Genomic DNA, 21,438 nt, shown 5'->3' on the forward strand with positions numbered 1-21,438 from the left:
GAGCTTTGAATTTAGCTCAAAAATTGATTCAGATTTTGGCCTGAATCGAGATTGGATCAAAATAAACGAGTCAATATATGAGCCATAATTTTGAATCGTTTTTTTTTTTTATTCAACCCTAGCTCAACTCAAAATCAGATGACTAACAACCCTAGTGATGTTAGGGTTGCGAATTTAGTGAATTTAGCCTGACTATCGTTAATCGCTCAAAAATATATTCAAATTTTGGCTCGGATTGAGATCCGATCGAAATAAATGAGTCGAGCTACAAGCCAAAATTTTAGATCAAATTTTTTTTCGAACTAATTTTGAATTGACCCTAGCTCGGCTCAAAATCGGATCTTTAACAACCCTACCTAAACCGAGTGGCCGGTTCAATTAAACCATACCTCCCCTACGTCTCCCGTGTCATACTTGCTAACATTATTTAAATAACATGACTTAACAAGCTCTTTCGATCAAGATTTCAAATAAACATAAAAACCATGTATGCATTATACGGAGAAGCTCAACTTGACCGGATCTATAATATCATATCTAAAAACATAAGCTACAGCATTTAAATGTGTTTGATGGGCAGTGTATGTCTCAGACTCTCACATATGCCCCCAATCTGACATGTCTACGCACAAATAAACATATCAACAAGCCTTAGTATATATATAATGCGACTAAAGAAAGATACCTGAAATGGAGGGCCATAAGGTATTTTTTGAAGAGAAAATATCAAGGTAATTAAATGGATTTTTGATGCAATAATAAGAAACCATCCAAGGTTAATGGAATTGAACGTCCATAATAAGCTTAGTTAAAACCGGAATATTATTTGTTTGGAAATATTCAAAAATATTAATCATTAATGACCCTAGAAACAAGCATCATAATAGGGGATAAGAGAACAAAAACAGGTCATGATGGTTTAAGAATGAATGAGAGAACAAGCAGATCTGGACGGATTCTGAAAAAATATAGAAATAAATGGAACTATAAATGTCCATATATCTCGCTTACACAAGATTGGCCCATGACCTAGTTCAGAATGATATACCCAAGATTGCAATGAAATAACTCCTCATTTGTAATTAAAAAAAGAAAAAAAGAGGGGCATTTAAATTCATACCACACAATTCTTATGTATTTACATATATAACACCTGGACTTTAGATTACAACAAAAATATATTATTACTAATTTTTTAAAAGTGAAATATACATTTTCATGCATTTGTTGAAGATCATAAAAGAGTTATGAAGATAAATATCAAAATTTAGGTGTTAGAGATGGAAAAACATATAAATTGCCACACAAAAAAATCCAAATATAACAGAATATAATTACCTAGCTTCTCGAACAGCATTGGAGCAAAGTTCACCAGCATATTTCACAATCTCACTAAGACAGTTAGCCCATCTATTCTTATCTGGGCTTTCAAGAATGGATTGCAAGGACACATCGACCGGAACAGGATCAAATTCTCGCCTTAAATCATAAGGACGACTGGAATCCCAATAGCAACTTTGAACAATGTCATCCTGTGATGATTTAAAAAATTACATAAAATAAAACATAGAAAGACATAATAAAAGAAGATTTCAGAACATAATAGTCATGATCACAATAAATTCAAAAATAAGAGATAATACATAAAATAAAGGACATTTGATAGGTAATCTAACCCCATTTTCTTCCAAGATATCAATCATAAATATTGGCTCTGCTTCATATTTCAACTTCTCCTCAGAATTCTCTTTCAACGATGAAATATTCCTCAAATCATTCCTTAGTGCACGGACACAACGCAATAACTCCAAGGCAATGTGCCTTATCTGAACATCAATGGAACAGAGGAAAACAAGACCAAGTGCATCCATTTCTGATGCTTGGAATTCATAAGGACCTGGTTGTTTTATATTATGAATATCATCATTCATGCTTTCATCAGACAAGCAGGCCCTCCACAGGCGCATGTATTCCACCAGGCGGCCTAACTGAGTTTGAATAAGAAGTGGAAACTCATCGGGAAGTTTCAGTATAAAGTTAGCCATTCCCTTCATTACAGCAAAACGACGGTGTGGAAGATGACGTACAATCCGATTCAATACCTGCACTGCTTCCTCACGAACACCGGGATCAATGCTTATTCCATGCTGAGGAATTATATCTGCTATTTTATCACTTCTTCCAACTTCTTCTATCAAATATGGTATGCACTTGAGAACAGACTTGAATAGAGATCCTTGAGATTTTTCTTTTGAAATGGTATCTGGAAACCATAGTATCTTTAGTAATTTATTAATAATAGTCCCTAAGCTAGAAGAAAAGATGAGAAAATAAACCCCCCAATATAATAGATTAAACAATGTAAACATTCCAGGAATAACGGAAACATGAAATAAAATATTCATATTCTATGCAAGATGGACCTTGATAGCATTCAATCCACCCATGTCTATTTTTACTTATTAGACATTCTTCATTCTTATCTCTTCCTTATGTTTTAAGTTCACAACCCTCACTAAAGCTTTCAATCAACCTCTGCGCCACAAAAAATGCTTCAGTAAGTAATGAGAACGAAGATCCGCCAAAGAACCCTGAATCTGTGATTTCATGTTATCAAAGAAAAGTCATCAAACTCACCCTACTTATATCATAAACTTGTGAGGTCCCCAACATAGAAAATTTTACAGGTTTTTTGCTGATGCTACTATTTATTATATTCATTACACTCACCCACTATTCTGATTTTGAAGAAAGTTGGAGAAAATGGTATTCTCTTATTTCTTAATCATCAAATTACAACTCTTGTCCTTATATAATAAGTAAAGGCTAGAGCAAATTAAATTCCTATCGTTACAACTTATCAAAGACACAACAAACAACAAAAAAAAGAAATACAACATAATAAGGAATAAACGAGAGTAAATCTAAAATAAGAAACTCAAACTTCCACACTCCCCCTCAAGATGGGTAATTAGATGTTATAAAGACTCGGCTTTGTATTCAAATCAGTGAAGCTGTCTAGAGGTGGAGATTTAGTGAAGAGATCAGTAACTTGAAAATGAGTTGGAATGTAGATCAAGTGAATAATGCCTGCATTGATATTCTCGGAGATAAAATGTCTATCAATATCAATGTGTTTGGTCCTGTCATGATACACGGAATTCTTTGCAATACTAATGTTGGTTTCCCTGTCATAGAAAATCTTTATTGGATTGACCGTGGAGTATCCCAGCTCATTTAGTAAGCTTGGGATCTGCATTGCTTCACGAGTTCTCAAAGTGCTCAACACTTAGATTATGCGCTACTTCTAGATATCATTGTTTCATTCTTGCACCTCCATGAGACCAGATTTTCCCAGACATAGAAACAATACCCATATGTGGATCTTTTGATTATGAGTTCTCCTGCTCAGCATCAATGTAGAGATTTACCTCCATACTGTAAAATTTCTTAAACAATAACCCTCAATTAGGGGTCTTCTAAAAAAATATCAATATTTTGCAAACCATTTCCAAATGATCAACATCTAGACTATTTATATGTTTACTCGCTATGCCGGCAGAGTAAATGATATCAGAACTAGTGTGTGACATATAGATGAGCTTGCCCACCAATCTCTAGTATCTACCTTTTCCACTGGTATCTTTTCTCCCTCGACTGTAACTCTTTATTGAAATTCATATGAGTCTCAGCATGTTTGTATCTCATCCATCATTTTTTTATCAATAGGTCTAAGATGTATTTTCTTTGAGATAACAAAATACTCATCTTGGCTCTGACCACTTCCATGACCATAAAGTATATCATTGCTCTAGATCCTTAATTTAAAATTTAGTAGTTTAATCTCTAATATCTCCTTAATCTTCTCAATCTCTTTCTCATCATCAGCTTTCAGGATCATATCATCTACATAGACAATGAGTATAACTTGCTTACCTCCCTGTGCATATTTTATGAATAGTGTATAATATGCTTGGCATTGGATGTACATATTAGATTTCATAATCTCGGCAAACTTGTCGAACCAAACCCTTGGAGATTGTTTGAAGCTATAAAGTGATTTTCTTAGTTTACAACCCTAATGATTCATTGAGTCATTATCTAGTCCTGATGGGATCTCCATATACAATTCTTCCTCAAGGTAACCATTCAAAAATGCATTGATGTCAAGTTAATACAGACCACACTCTTTATTCATTTCCATGGAAAGAAGTATTCTTACAGTTTTCAACTTGATCGCTGGAGCAAGTCTCTTGATAGTGTGTACCATAAGACTGGGTAAAACCTTTGGCCATCAACCTGACATTGAACCTCTCAATGCTCCCCTTTGCTTTGTACTTGACACTAAGCACCTATTTGCATCCAAAGGGAGCTTTGAAGGCTCCAAGTGTCATTTAAATCAAGTGCTTGGATGTCTTCTTCAATTGTATTTTTCCATTCTAAACTTTAAAGTGCTTCATGAATAGACTTGGGTATCCGTACGCTATTAAGATTAGATACAAAAATTTTATAAATTGATAATAACCTTTCATATGCAACATAATCCTGGATAGGATAATTTGTGCAACTTTCCCTTTCTTCACTGGATTCCACCGCCCTTGAAACCTCAGAGATGTGTGAATTCAAGTTTGATTGTGAGCAGTCATGGATTTCTATCTCCTAGTATACACACAAAGTTTTTTATTGCCAATCTCAAGTTGGATGATTTCAACTGATGGAACTTTGGCGATAGGATGGCCAGAGGGAAGAAGAATAGGTTGTGATGACTCTAGGTTGATGTGAGTATCTAAAGTAGTTTTCCAAGTCTAATATTCATTCAAGTCTCCTCTCTCCCCTTGAATATCAGATTTAGGGTAGTAAAGTTGGTTTTCAAAACAAAGTACATCCATGGAGTTATAGTACTTTTTTTTTAATAGAAGAATAACACTTGTACACCTTTTTGTTAGAAGTATACCTAAGATAGATACATTTGATGGTTTTGGGTCGTGTTTTGTGCGGTTTGGTAGGTGAATGTAAAAAAAGAAATGCAACCACATATTATTAATGAAAGATTGTATGATAAAGTTCTGACATGAGGGTATTTTTTCAAACACAATATTAAGAGGGGCTTTGAATCCAATGACCCTATTTGGTATTCTATTAATGAGATATGTGGATGTGAGCTCGATTTCCCAAAAAAAAAATTTAACATTGTGAAAAAGCATTATAGACTTAAATACCTCGAGCAGATGTCTAGTCTTCCTCTCAGATATCTAATTTTATTGTGGAGTTTCAACAGGAACTCACATTGATGATATCATTATTTGTAATGTAGGATCCAAGAATAGAGTTGAAACATTTCTTTACATTATCAATTTTGAAAATCCAAATTTTATATTAGAACTGAGTGAAAATCATGTTATGAAAGTACTGAAATATTTGTATAATTTCGAATTTTCCCATCATGAGGTATACCCATTTGGTTCTAATGCAATCAATAATAAATGAGACAGACAAGTTGGCTCAACCGACGGTTTTCAATTTTGATGGTCCCCAATGTCAATATGGATGATAGAGAAAGGATGTGAGGGTTTGTACTGTGATGAAGGATAGACACGACGAGTATGTTTTGTCAATTGGCATGTTTAACACTAATAAAATTCAGACTTCTTTATTAATAAAGAGATGATGGTACAACTTTGCGGCATAATGAAAATTGGGATGACCGTGACGACAATGTTATAATAAAGCTTGATTTTCAACAGACTTGGGAACGTGAGAAGAGAATAGCGGAGAATACATTTGTGTTAAGAGAATAGCTTTCCTTGAGCAGGTATAGACTTTGAAGCAATTTAATACTGTTAATCACCTTCCCCGAATCCACCACCTAAAATTCATAAGAATTAGAATGAAATTCAATAACACATTTCAAGTCATGAATAAGCTTACTAATCAAAAGTAAGTTGTAATCTAATTGGGGAACATATAGCACAGAAGAGAGCTGAATATTCTTTGAAACTTTTAAATTCTCATTTCTCAATAATATTGGAGAGAGAATCATCGGCAAGTCAAACAAATTTAGGGTCTATTTGGGGCAGCTACAGCTTATCCAGCTTATTCAGATAAATTGTTGATCAGCAGCTGGTTCGAATAAGCTGACTGGCTGTTTGGTTTGTGCGTTTGAAATACAGCTGATTTGTAGTTGTTTCTGGATAAATGATCATTCTGCCCTTGTGCAATTGTGTTGTTTGCAACAAAACTGTCATGACTATATATTTGATAGTTTAGAACCAAAAAAAACTTCATAACAGTACAAAAAATAAGATAAAGACCTTAAAAAAATATTACAAAAAAACAAATCATCATATTTAATAAATAATAAAAATGAATTGTCACCAAATCAACTTGAAGAAAATCAGTGCTAATATAGATGTGCCTTAATTTTTTAATAACAAAAAAAATGTCAACTAGTTAGGAAAAAATGCCACACTGGAATCCAAAATTCTAACATCCACATTTAGAAGGCTGGCGTGAATAGGCTTACCTTCCCCGATGGTTTTTGATAGGAGCGAAGTGGAAGGATGAGAAATATGGGAGTATTGCTGGTTTTTTTTATGTCGCAATCCCATTGTGGCCTTCCCTACTAGCTCTAATCGCGACTGTATTGTGAGGTTTAATTCACGAAGGCGATGGTTTTGGGCGAAATCAGGAGAGTGGGAGTGATGTAGGTGAGGCTTCGGCCTGCGACGACAAGCAATGTGATGTGCGACAAGTGGCGAGCAAGCATGTCCTTAGATCTTCTTCTCCTCTGCGACTCTTCTCTCTGGGACGGGACAAGGGTAGACGAAGTGCAAAAGGGCAGCCCCGTAAAATATTTCACGGGAATGCGGGCTACGGCGTCAAACCCACGGCCCCGTTTAATAAAAATTTTTCACGGATTATCACGAACGCACCCCACACGCCCAAATCAAACGCCTCCTTCAGCGTTTTCAAAATCACACCACAGTAAATATGTTGCACTAAACGGACCCTTAGAGTTAAGGAACTCTTGATAGTTGGTAAGAGCATGAATAATTCTAGTTATGTGATCAAAAGCACCCGAATTTATTATCCAGTCGAAATATTTCATTGTTAGTGAGATATGACATGATACATTCATGTATCCATCAAGCTGGCAGGTTGCTCAGTTGTGCTCAAGAGAAGTATCTTCAACGCCTCAAGTTGTTCCTTGGAAAAAAGGTTAGGGTCGGCTGACCCTTCAGACAAGGTAGCAGCATGTGCCTTGCTATCTTGGTCTTTCTCCCTTGCCCAAGTTATCAATTTGCAAGTTTTCCATTTTATTTCCAACACTTGTCCTAGTGTGACCAAGTTTCTAGTAATGTTCACATAAGGGACGATTCTTCTTTGGCTTTGCCTCATGGATGAAGTTACATGCGTACAAGGCGGAGCTTTCAGTGCTAGAAGAATCCACTCTTCATGTCATCATGAGCTTCTACCTACTTTCTTTTCTTCTGACTTCAACAAAGGCTTCCCAAGTGGGGTAGGGAGAGACTTTATATTCATGATTCTTCCTCTTACCTCATCTAAGTTCTTATTCAGACAAAACAAGAACTTGATCATTCTCTTTTTATCCACTATTGTTTTACATAACATAACAGCTTAAGAGCAATTTCATACATTAGTATCATGCATATCTAACTATAACCAGTATTTTGTGAGATTTAAAGTATTGAGTCACATTTAACTCTTCTTATCGAAACTCATGCAGTTGTCTCAATCTCAAACAATTCTACAATGTTTTTGGTACCAGAATGAGTATCACTTGTTGGTTCCCAAATCTCCTGTGTTGTCTTATAAAGCAAAAAATGTTCTTCAATCTTTATGGTCATAGAATTGACCCAATAACGCATGACCATATGATCCTGGATCAACCCAAGAGCAATAATTTGAGCTCAAGATTTGTGTCCTCTCTCATGAGATGTTCCTCTTTTCCTTTGCCACAAATGAGCATAAACACGGATTGGAATCATTTGAGTTTATAATTTGTGATAAAATGAGAGAACTACAGGGTCATTTAGGCAGAATTTCTTGTCTCTAATTCAGAACTAACCTCCATAGTAGAGCTAAACATCTTCGTCCCGTACTTGGTCATAAGCCCTCCGCATTTGGGGTTGTTGTTGCTACGGAACAAAGCCAGTTGCTAACTAGTTGTTGTTTGTAGTTCCTTTGATTGCTCAGGAAGGAACAGATGGGTCACCGGCAAGAAAGCTGGGAGGTGGCTGCTCCTTGCATCTGGAGGCCTGGATTCAATGAAAGACAATGCCTATAGGGGAATAAGAGTAACGCATGTAGGGAAGGAGTGCCTGCAATGATCACGCCTTGGAAGAAGAATCGAGTATAGAAAACAGAGGATCTAGACGCAGACGACGGTATCACGGCTTACTGTGGCATGAGATAGAGGATTCAGTCTAATGATTTTGAAGCAAACAACGGTTTTAACAAAGACGACGAGATCGTGGCTTATAGTAATGCGATACAGTTTCGATTCACGCTCGTTGGGAAGCCGACGACAGGAGCGGATGCTGTCGTGATTTTGGCTGCTAGAAGGGTTGCACAACTATTTGAGAGACTCTAGCGGCTGTAGGAGCGAGCAGAGGTGGGTCAGTAGGCTGAAGAGAGCTGGGATTTCTTTCCTTGCTCTGATTCCATGAAGAAATGTGGAGAAAATTGTATTCTCTTATTTCTTCATCATCAATTTATAACCGTCTTTATATAAAAAGTAAAGGCTAGAGAATACTTAATTCCTAGCATTACAACTTGCCAAAGACACAACAACAATAACATAATAAGAAAGGAATAAATGAGAATAAATCTAAAATAAGAAACTCAGAATGTCACAGATTTAGCAATTTTTTAAAGCCATTTTGCGTAAATAAATGCTTTTGAAAGGGCTCCAATATTTCACATCTATCTCCAACTTATGATCCCCAAGCAATTTTTCTACTTGGCTTTAGAAATTGGTTCATCCCAGTCATATCTTCCTAAATCTAGTTTACTCCACAACATATGTACATTTGATGTATCATTAAGCAGCGTAACTAATATATTCAGTAACAATTTAGTTTTTAGATGGTTTTCCTTAATTTAAATTTCTGTTGCATATTGTCCCGCCAAGACGTCATAAACCATTTGTGGTTATTCATTTTGAAAAGTGAAGACCTTGGATTGGCCCTTCTAAGACAAAAGAAGCCTCAAGAAAGCTTCTTTTTCCATATTTTGATGCATTGTCCTTTGATTTGCCAAAGTTATGCTATAATGGATAGGCATGTTACTTATGATGGTTCTTTATTAGATTCATTATTCTTTCTTCTTCTTCTTTTTTATCCTATGCATGCAGTATTACAAGTTATGTGTGCTCATTTTCATATCTGATAAAGAGGCCCAACACAATTCATAGTTTACTTCCACTAAGATGTTTTCTTCTTCATTTTTTCAATTATAAAGCAATATTATCAATAATTATATGAGTAAGCTGTATTATTACAATGTAATTTACCATGTTAGTTTTGACTGGAGAACATTGAATAAAGTATGATATTATTTTTATCCTTATTTATTAATTAAAACTAATGAAGGAACAATTTTATTTATACATTATTACATCAAAAATTGTAAATGACAAAGTCTAGTGCAAAATGAACTTTATGCATTCTGTGCTACATATTCTAAACAAGTTAATATGTAAATTACCCCAAAAAATCCTCACTAAAGTTTCACTTATAAGTTCTTTTTTCTCCATTATAATCTCATTTTTCATAAAGCTAATTCACATATAATATGCAGTTTCAATGAAACTTTATAGCCTTTTATTAATGATTTAAATTTCAGGCCAAACATTCAGTGCACAAATATTTATGTTGTAGGATATAGGCCTCATAAAGACTTCATTTTGAAATTTTTCGTCAAACTGGCACTATTCAAGAGAGCAGTATCTCAGTTCTCAATCATCTTCCCAAGAAAAAATTGGATGAAGGGTAAGCCTTTTTCCAGTGAACAGGCCTAAATATGAAATAAAAAAATTTAGGATTGAACTGGAATCAAGTCTGGATCAATTCAACGGTATTCAGTTTGAGATTATTAATTAAATTTTATTGATTTAAAAAAAATGTTTTGATTATTAATCAAAATTGTTAACTATTTTGAAGTATTTAAATTATAGTTAAAAAGATTTAACAAAAAATATATTAAATATAAATGTATACACACACACACACACACACACACACACACACACACACACACACACACACACACACACACACACACACACACACACACACACACACACACACACACACACACACACACACACACACACACACACACACACACATATATATATATATATATGCACAGATAACTATCTGCATATAGCATCGTATATCAATTTTTAGTTGAATTAAACCTACTTCGAGAAAACAAGGTACCTATAGTAGTCTTGGATGAAGTAAGAAGAGCAAGACTGTATGTTCTGTTGCAAGCCCTCAAGATTGACTCGATAGCAGATTTAACTTTCGGGATGTGATGAGCAATATCATGATCTGAGAATGCAATGAAATTTCAGAACAGAACAGAAAACAAAAAAATAAAGAACATAGAAACAAACCGATAATCAAATTATATTTCTAAAAAGATAGTAATACCTTGGAAAATTTCCAATCCGGGACGTTTACTCGAGGAAGACATCGCAATGGCAAGCAAAGCCCTTAAACCGATTACTTTTGCCTCACTAGAACCATCTGGTCTCAATAATTCCAATATCATATGGTTCATTGAGAAATCAAGATTATTTTCAGCAATTGTTACACAAAATTCTACAAGCTTATCGTGCTGGGCATCCTGAGTTAACAAGCCCTTTTTCAAAACATTCAGCAACTGTGAAGTCACGCTATCTAAATAATCCCAGACACGATTTTTTGGCTGGTAACTCGCATATACGCTTAGATAAAACTTCACGACACGATGGAGACAGTCTAATGCCATCGATCGATGGTTCTTATCCTGCATAGAATATAAAGATTCAGTGAAACTAAAGATAAATAAAAAAATTAAGCACTATAACAAGGTTTTGAACAGCTCAAAATAGCATCCATTAGACAAAATAAAACAAATGAAATCATGCTTTTTAATAAAAGGGGCATGTACATACATACCAACCAATTCTTATGTATTTACATATATAACAGCTAAACTTTGTTTTCTGACTTTTATACCACCCAAATCTTTCATATCACATCAAAAATACCATTATTTCATATCACATCAAAAATTTTCATATCACATCAAAAATACCATTATTTTAACTCTTAAAAAGTGAAATACACCATTTCATGCATGTATAAGGTGGCATATATGTAAAAACTCAGGCTTAGGTGTTAGATATGTAAATACAGAAGAATTGAGTGGTATGTATGTAAATCTTTCTTAATAAAAATAGCTAGAGGCTAGGTCTGGACTTCAAATAAGTTTCACAATATGAAGCCTTACTCGAAAATGCTTATACAAAAGCTCCATATGAGGCCCAAAATTACCATTGAATGTTTGTGGATCACCAAGGCAAAGAAGAAGAGTCACCAGGGGAAAGCCAACCTGAGAAGTAAAACTTTCAGAATAAGAATAAAGTTAAAGTTCAAATTATAAGGTTAGCATTTATAACTAATCAAATCAGTTAAAAGCACCTGAGAAACAAGTGGCAATATTAATTCATTAAACTTTTCAATTATTTCATAGAATTGACCAAGTATCAGGTTATAAACAAGCAATAAAAGTATCATGGAATACACAAAAGCGAAGCACTGCAATAAAAAAAACCAAGGTATTAAAACAACTGTCAAAAAGTAGAACGAATAAGAACAATTCAAAAGATACCGTAATATGCTTGCTTTGTTTTTCCATCCAATGCATAAGTTGGCCTCTAATTCGAGTAACAGCTTCGTACCACAATGTAAGAGCTGAATCCACTCCTGATGGAGGCCAGTGGTTCTTTCCACCCTCTGCTAGAGGAGCTAATATGCTCGAGAGCATATTGCAGAGAGCGTGATGGAGTTCACTTTTCCTTTTATGAGCAGGTCGATTGAGAGGATTTGCTTTTGCTACGAAGGAGGCAGATGCATTCAAGCCGCCCTCAGTTTTAACCTGACAAAATATAAAATAAATTAAAAATTGCAACTGGCAACAAAAAAAAGGCATTTGTTGTTATTCAAATACAGTAGCAAGGCTTCTTCAAAAGAGGTCCCCAGCACTAGAAAGGTAACAGAGGAGGTTGAAATCAGCACCCACTACAAATGGATTAAGATTTTCTTCATCAACCAAGCAAATTTTAGCAAAGCCAATAATGGGGCATATCTGTCACACAGTGATGATTGTAATTTAATCAAATGAAAATTCATTGTAATATGGTTTGAAAGAACTAGCACCACTGTATTTTGACATATTCTTAGCACAACTTTTGTCAATCATAACTAACTCTCAGCTACAAAGTGCTTACAGTTTAGGACTATATTATTCTTAGGGTTACATGCTACGTCATATTCAGAGGCATATTCTACTATTTGTATGCGTTTGTATAACTCCTGCAAGTAAACACTTGTCAATAGCACAATGTGGCCATCACTAGGTACCCGTGGTTGTAAGAACTACTGGGATTGATTTTATAAGGGGGCGTGACGCAAGACATTTTCTTCACGGTACTGTAGCTGCTACAGTATCCTGGGATTCAATATCACGGGAGACGAACCACCAATATAGTCCATTTTTCCTTCTTATGCTTTCTTTCATACTATCATTCATTTAGTTTTAGTCATTTCCTATATATATGTTGTATTAGGGTTTAGAAGTCAGTTTTTAAGGTGTTTTCTGTCAGGACAGCCTCCAACATCCAGGATTTCCACTTCTAGGTTGTATCCGAAGGCGAGAAAGTGCTCCAGTTGTAACTTTTCTGAGGTGGTGATCTCCTTCCAAAGGATGGATTAGTGCTCCGGCTATAGCTCATTTCCAATGGGATATTTATCCTTACCTAACTCCTCCGCAGCCTTTCCAGCCGCCACCATTGCCTTCCCCAGTCTATATTCCTCTTCAATGCCATCAAAGTCCTACCCCTCTACCTTCGACGCCACCCCTGCTCCCTCCCTCATCTCGTTGTTTGGACCGTTATCCAACCCTTTGTACTTGTTGCAGCCACCCATGAAAAAAGCCTAGTGTTTTTTTTTCCTACAGTCCCGCCACTTAGCCACCTATTTCATTCATTCCAGCCATTCCCCTCGCTGCCCCGGCACCAGGACAGCACTCCTCTTACTGAACTGCAGTTCACAACCCTTCCCCCTTGGTTGTAGCCCTCGTTCCAAGCCCTCTGCTTCACCGCCAACGCAATTTCAGCCCCTCGTTTCAGCCTCCTACCACCACTCCACGATAACCTAGCCGACCTCCACCACCCCCAGATTGAGCCCTAGTGTAAGTTTGTCTTATTTTGTTTTAATTTCCCATCTAAGTGTGTTTGGTAGTAGTCATTTATTTGTTTTTAGTAATAGCATTTGTTTCTCCTATTGTGTTTTGGGTTAACTCCAGTATCATTTGGTATCAGGACTAGCATAACTCTAATCCTATCTTAGGGTTTCTAGCACCCCCACCCTACACAGTTTCTTCAACCAACCTACACCTAAAACCCCAACCACGCCACCGCAGAAACAATTATCGGAATCTGATCATGAATCTACCGTGGACAACATACAATGCATACTCCGCCAAGTGTAACATCGGCCAGATGTCATTGAGGAAACAACATGGGGTGGGATCAGTGTCGACCGTAATGGTGAAAGTCGTGAAAGAGAGCAAGTAGAACATTTGAATCCCTTCCGTAGAGATGACTCCAGTGGAGAAGAAGAAATGCCACAATGCTTTAGGGTATAGTATCAGCAGAGAACTAGAGCTAAATGGATCCATATTGCAACATATAGAGATGAGGTGTCTGTTGGAGGATGTAGAGATGAGATGTTCGTACGTTTGTTGGGGGATATAGATATGAGATATCTGTTAGAGGATATAGAGATGGATTATCTGTTGGAAGATACAAAGATAAAGTGTCAATTGTAGGATACAAAGATCTTAGAATGAAATTGAACCTATCAGACTTTGAGGGGAGAATGGATTCAGTTGACTTCCTAAAGTGAAAGCAGACTGTTGAGTAAATCTTTAAATATGGGAGGTGTTGTTGACCAAAGAGTAAAGCTCGGCACCATCAAGCTTAAGAAGTGTGGTGGGAGAATATGAAGAGGTAGAGACGGATAGAAGGATGCGACAATATCACTTCTTGAGAAAAGATGAAACAGGAGATGCAGTAAAAGTACACACCCACGCACTACTGTCAAGATATGTTCTTGAAACTGCACTCCTTGCAGCAGAAAGAGCTATCAGCGGAGCACATTGCAGAATTTATGCAGCTTAAGTTGCAATCCGAGCCAAAGGAGACAGAAGATTGCACCGTAGTCAGGAACTTGAGAGGCCTGAAGCACGTCATCAGTATTCTGGTCTAGCTGCAATCCTATAATACAATGAGAAACGTGCAAACTTTAGCACTAAAAGTGGAGAGATAATGGAAGCAAAGCAAGCACCACCCTGGTCAGACAGCCACCCACAGTTGGAGATCTCGGGAGGACCATGCCTCAATGAGTGGAGTAGACTGATCAGGTGCAGAATAGAGTCACTCCGAGTGAAAAGAAGCCTGAGAAGTAGCACGCCTACTACAATCCTAGCTAGGAAATAATTCAGGTTTCATGGTTTTGGACACTTCTCTTCCAGTTGCAAGACGGTCCTAATTGTGACTTTTACTATGTAGGGAGCAGTGGAGGAAGTTGGTAACAAGGAAACAACTGAAGAAAAGGGTGAGTACCAACTTTCATCATATGAGAGCGAGATGCTTGTGCATCCGCAATTCCTTCATTCTGAAACTAAGAGGAAGCACCAGTGGCTTCGTCATAATATATTTTATATTCATTGCACTGTGAAAAAAAATGTATGCAACATCATCATTGATGGAGATAGCAACAAGAATGTGGCATCAACACTGATGGTGGGCAAGTTGAGCCTCATGATTGATAGACATCTCCAATCATATTTCCTGACAGGAAATAAAGGAGAATAAGATTAACATTGACAAGCGGTGTCTTATGAAGTTTTTGATTGGGAGTCAGCTACAGGATCAGATTTGGTGTGATGTGGTGCCCATGGATACCTGCCACCATTTGCTAAGAGACCGTTGTAGTATGATAGCAAGGCTCAACATAATGGGTACAATAACACCTCATTCACCAAAGATGGTAAGTTCATAATCCTTCTACCTTCTGTGAAGTCCGAGAATATAAGTACCTTACCAACAAAGAAGCATCGGGAGGATCAGTCCTCATGAAGACAAAGAATCGCGAGAGGGAAGAGCTGATAGCAAACACAGGATAGCCAGTACATAGAGATTTCCAGTAAATCCTATTCGCTAGCTTATTACCCTAGCAGCCACCATTCAAGAAGATTCAGATTGTCCTCACCTTAGATCAGGTTGAATCAACATTAAGTTGCTCATGGAGAATTCAGCAAAATACACTTGGCATGGAAGCTCTATTCAGCGAGCAAGGTACCCCCAGATGGTTGGATCGATATTGATGTTTGATCATAAGTGAGAAAAACTTCTCATGTACTTTAGGGAGTAGTGCACTTAATAGTGGTATCCAGATGCTTCTCAGACCTCAGTCGAAAATCCCTCAACCCTGAGAGATTACAGCAGCTCTGTTACTTTCAACGTGTAGACAGACGCTTCAATGAATGAGGTTTAAACTCTCCCAAACACGAGAGATTAACACGGGAGCTTTCCTGCACTATTTTTTTGTGGTACTATAACTGCTACATCGTCGTCGGATTCAATATCGCAAGAAGGGGGAGAGGGGGAGACCGGCCACTGAAACAGTCTCATTTTCTTTTCTAATTCTTTTTTTCCTATTATATTTCATTCCTTTTTAGTTATTTCTTATATATTTATTGTATTAGGGTTTGAAATTTCATTTTTATGGTGTTTTCTATCAGGACAACCATCGGCGTCCAAGGTTTCCCTTCTAGAGTTGTATCCAAACAGATGGTGCTCCAACTATAACTTGTTTAAGGTGACAATCTCCTTCCAATAAACCGAAGTTGAGCTCGTTCCATAGTGGGTATTTATCCTAACCCAACTCCTCCGCAAGCCGCCATTGCCTTCCCCTCCCTCCTCTTCGCTGTTCTCGGAATCCAAGGACTCCAGCCCTCCTCTTCGCTGTTCTCGGAATCCAAGGACTCCACCTTCGTCGTTGCCCCTATTCCCTCCCTCGCCTCGCTGTTTCGACCGTTGTCCAACCCTCTCTGTAAATGTTGCAACCGCCCAACACAGCAGTCTTGTTGTTTTTTCAGCGGTCCCGCCACACAGCCACCTATTTCATTCATTCCAACCATCCCCTCACTACCCCAGCCCCGGGACAGCACTCCTTTTGCTATCACGCAGTTCACAACCCTTCCCCTTCGATGCCCCTTCATTGTCCCAACCCTCCCCTTGGTTTTCGTTGTCATTCCAGGCCCTCCACTTCACGGCCAACCCAATTTCAGCCCCACCTTTTATTGTCCCAACAGCCCACAACCCATTTCAAGCTCCTACCACCACACCCAAATTACCTAGCCGACTTCCACCACCCGCGGATCGAGCCTTACTGTGAGTTTGTATTGTTTTGTTGTAATTTCCCTTCCAAATGTGTTTGGTTATAACCATCTATTGGTATTTAGTAATAACATTTACTTTTCCTTTTGTAGTTTGGGTTAATTCCAGTATCCGGGCCAAAGATTAATATTTGTAGAATTAAATAATTACTTAGTTAATATAAACTAGATTATCTCTTAGCTAGAAAAAATGGGTATTATTCTACCCGAATATTAGACATTTTGTTTCTCGTTCTAGCATAGCCAATTAGGAAATTAGTCTCCAAGGTTAAAATAGTATGATTGTTATCCTCTCTCCTATTTATGTTGTGAAACTTCTGTAATTAGGGGGGCAATGCAAATAATTTTTTATACTCTCAAAATTAGTTAAAATAGTATGATTGTTATCCTCTCTCCTATTTATGTTGTGAAACTTCTGTAATTAGGGGGGCAATGCAAATAATTTTTTATACTCTCAAAATTACGTGTTTGAGATATAGCACCTTGAGCTGCAATCAATATAACTTTAAATAGCAGAAATTGTCTCCAAAAAAACAAACACAATACATATGACCAATAATTGGCTCTTATCCAATACATTTACAATGTAACTTTAAGATTTAGAAATTTTCCACTGAAGTACTAAAATCATAGTTTGATCTCATTTCAACTTATTGAAAAGAACACTAACTCAAATATGTTCTTTGACAATCTAATGATCAAATTAAGTTGCGGAAGAATGCGTCTTTTAAAAATACATAAAAACTTTCTTTTGTTTACAAAGGTAGATCAGCATAATGTCAAGTTAATATAGTTGATTAAGGATGTATTGAACTGTAACAGTTTCAAAGTACAGTGCAACAATCAGCACAAAGCTCTTTAATAAATATTAACAACCAGAAAGCTCTATAATATATATTAAGCACAAAGAATCTCTTAAATATCATAACAATCGCGCTCAGTTCAAAAATGGATCTCATGGAAATGTTTTCTATCACATAATATGCTCTGATATGAAACTAAACATTAAGTTAATCATGTCCACAAATTTATTTACCCAACGATTATATATGTTAACATAAATAGTAAGCTCCACTGAATTAGATCATTCAAGAAATTTCTTTGACTACAAGGGTAAACCAACAAATATCAAAGTGAAACACAAAACTAGAAATTAGGAATGCTCGATTATGTGTCAGACATTTTCTTCCGTTCTTTATTTCATGCCAAATCCAAAACAATAAAATTAATATCCTTTAAATTTAAGAAAAAAATAAAGAATTTTTTTTCCTTTTCAAATTCAAATGTTCTCTAATTAAAAGCAAAACAAAAAAATTGGGGAAAGTTATGCATTAATAAAATTTAATCAGCACAATCCATGTTCAATGGATTTACTCAAAAGCTCTTCTGAAATGACAGGTAGCAATTCACTCCACAAGAACTCTACAAAAGCAAGATTACTCGAACTTAAAATGTAAGGCAAATAGTGCTCACCCCCAATTTCAGGTAACGCATTCCATTGATTATACTGAGTGACTCACTTCTTGCAACACTAGTGTCAATTCGTCGAGCATTTAATTCCAAGAAAAAACGCTCAGTTACTGAACTAAACCTATAAAATACCAACGTAAGGCTTCAGTATTTCATTAGATGATTTAATAAACCTAAAACAAAAAAAATTATTCACTAAAAACATAAGATAATCAAAACATACAAAACAGAGAGTAAAATCTCACATCAGTGTAGAATGATATCTAGAGAAGCATATATCATGGCTTACCTTCGCATGTAAAGAAATTAAAATATGAAGAAACTTGAAAACATTATGAAATCTTCTCAGATTTTTGGATGCAAAACATAAGATTGGAATGAACTGCGATTCATTCCAGTAAAATGATTTCTTAACAACATACATATTCTGGACATAATTTTCACGCATTATGACCATACCAGAACCTAAATAATATGTTATATTCATTATATTGAATTTAGACAAATAAGGTCTAGCGCTCATCACTTTATGTTTCCAAAGTCCAAAACAAGTTACAAGCTATGTATTGTTGTAGCTAATGGATAGTAAGAAACTAGGCATGGTAACCAAGGCACACATCAAAACCAAACATGTTATTTTAACTTTTACTTCATGCAATTAATAATTAAGGTCCAGCACTCATCCCCTCATGTTTCCAAAGTCTGAGGCAATTGATGTTCCTTGTTTGATTTCAATGGTCAAAAACTAAATAACTGTACATTTGCATTTTTCACACTCTGAAGATATAAGTCAAATTAAAACGTAAGGCAGCATATACATGTATTGAACACTTGAATAAGAAATAAGCCAACAGAAGAAACCATTAAAAAATTAAAATTAAAAAAAATGCTGCACTCAAAGAACAAGAAAACGTGCCTCTACATTACCAATCATTATGCATCCCAATCTCATGGTGTCACAAGACTTCGTATTAAGAACCAGAACTCTAGTCACAGGAATTATCTAGCTAATTGTGACGGGTTTATCTTTCACAAAGCAGTGTGAAGAAATTGGTTAATCAAAAAATTTTTCTCTAAAAGAGTACCACTAATAAACTTAAAATGTTAATATTTGATGTTAAGAAAAGTTGTGGTATATCAGGAAAATATGATGGGTACATAGGACATCAAGAAAAAACCAAAATAAACACCAGAAACGATGCTGAACAGGTTAGCATCTTCTGGGCATAAGAACTTGAATTGGATTTGTCACACAAAAAGCACAAGGAAACATACTACAACATCATCCAGATAGCAAAGATCAACAAAAGTAAGAGTGAAAGTTTATGCAGCTAAAGGAAACTATACATCCTACAAGATTTAATAAAAATTTAACATCGATATGGTAAAATAAAAGACCACTTTAGGCACACCAAATAGATAATTCCCGCTCTGACCTAGAGGCCAGTTATGAACAAGGAGCTATGCTACACACATAAAGCACTATCATAACCTGAAGCGGTAGTAGACTTCTGAACTAAGGTATGCTCCTTCTAAATGCCCTCAAGAAAAAAAATGACTAAAGACCTACAGAGAAAGTTCCATGATTACTCAATTGTAAATGGATCTACCTATTGATAAAAAAAACCCACAACCACCTAAGAATACCTTACAATATATCCAATGGGAAAATATTATTACTCAGCATATCAATACACCATAGGCATAAAAGGTCTAGTATGGTGAACTAAGAGTGGACTCGTGGCGGCTACTGAATAAAAGAGAGAACCGTAATAGAAGAAGTTACACTTGATATCACAATCTAAAATCATGTAGTAGAGAACACATACTTCAATAAACAAGAAGAACACATTGTCACTTACAAATATGGAGTTAAAGAATCACACAAAAAAAACATAAAAGCCTAAACTGATACATTCTTTCTTATAATCCAAATTATAGCTACTAAAACAAAGTGCCGTAGAGTCTATAGTCTACGCTAATCTAAAATTCTCTCTAGTGATCAAGTTTGATGATTAATCATAAGAGCTTACACCTATAAAAAATCAAAAATACCTCTTTAGATGATAAAATCTATATATAGTGTCTCATTTAATATCCAAATCTCATAACCAGTCAACCTCTTTAGATTGAGTTGGGTTTTTTCAAAGCTTATATGGTTGTAATAGAGTGATTAATATTTAAGTTGAGTATGGAAAAAAAAAAATTTAAATAGATGAATGGCAAAATTAAGAAAAAAAAATTAAGGACAATTAATATTAAAAAAAATGGAGTGATATTTTTTTTTAAATAAAGTGTTAAAAAATAAAATACAAGTTATATGGTAACATATAATGAAGGATAGAAAATATGACCTTTAGAGTAGATAAACTTAGCATCATAGGATTAGACAGAAAAGGAACATAAGGTTACATGGACAGAAATGCTTTAGAAATATTTGTGAAGAATGTGTTTAACACTTTAAACAATTCTCAACATGAATGAATGTAAAATAAGGATTAATAACACCGACCCCAAATACTTAGAAAAAGGCTAATGATGTTGATGATGAAATTGTTGATAAGCCAATCACAAATTATTAAGATAAGGCTAATGACAATGACAATGATATCAATACACTAAAGCATAATAAATAAGACCCATAGTTTCATAATCAAACTTGTTAGCCTTATCTAAATGATGTAAAGTTGGCTTATAATCAACAATTTGTAAATTTATAATACTAGCTATCTAAAGGAAAAATTGACACGCATAAAGTTTTGAATGCACAATTACCCTTTTTTCAAATGATAAAGGCCACTATTTTGAGCCCTAAAAAAAATAGACACTGTAATAAACAAGAACATTGCTCAAACATACCTGATCTTTGATAAAGCACCTAAAAGCTGTGCAACGAGGTCCAAAAGAAGCCCTCTTAAGTCAACTAATGAAGGATACTCAACCTGGCTGACAACCCTGCAAGAACAAAATCACCTTATACTTGACAATATAATATAAACAAACTACAACACATATTAGAGAATGGAGCGCAGGCATGTGTTAACTAAGCAGAGGGTGGTTTGGGCATACGTAATTATAAAGAAGCCCTTTAGCTTAAGTGTTCTATAATAGCTAAGCTAATAAGTAATTAATCCAAACTATACAGAAGAAATGTATTATTTACATTTAATCAAATCATCTCATGACTAATATACTAAGCATAAGTTG

At 35.7% G+C, this 21,438-nt stretch overlaps 1 protein-coding gene across 2 annotated transcripts in view; it reads right to left on the reverse strand.

Annotated features, from left to right (window-relative positions):
- Window positions 1–21,438, reverse strand: part of LOC110029790 (cell morphogenesis protein PAG1) — a 62,841-nt gene that overhangs the window by 13,300 nt on the left and 28,103 nt on the right. For both annotated transcript variants that reach the window (XM_020732237.1, XM_020732227.1), the window contains exons 6-13: window positions 21,091–21,186; window positions 18,235–18,352; window positions 11,908–12,174; window positions 11,527–11,628; window positions 10,683–11,040; window positions 10,467–10,580; window positions 1,677–2,263; window positions 1,339–1,532 (exon numbers count right to left, since the gene is read on the reverse strand). In XM_020732237.1, the coding sequence (XP_020587896.1) occupies window positions 1,339–1,532; window positions 1,677–2,263; window positions 10,467–10,580; window positions 10,683–11,040; window positions 11,527–11,628; window positions 11,908–12,174; window positions 18,235–18,352; window positions 21,091–21,186 (1,836 nt within the window). The remainder of the gene's footprint in view (window positions 1–1,338; window positions 1,533–1,676; window positions 2,264–10,466; window positions 10,581–10,682; window positions 11,041–11,526; window positions 11,629–11,907; window positions 12,175–18,234; window positions 18,353–21,090; window positions 21,187–21,438) is intronic.

The sequence above is a fragment of the Phalaenopsis equestris genome, unplaced genomic scaffold (genome assembly GCF_001263595.1).
Source record: "Phalaenopsis equestris unplaced genomic scaffold, ASM126359v1 Scaffold000002, whole genome shotgun sequence".
NCBI lineage: Eukaryota > Viridiplantae > Streptophyta > Magnoliopsida > Asparagales > Orchidaceae > Phalaenopsis > Phalaenopsis equestris.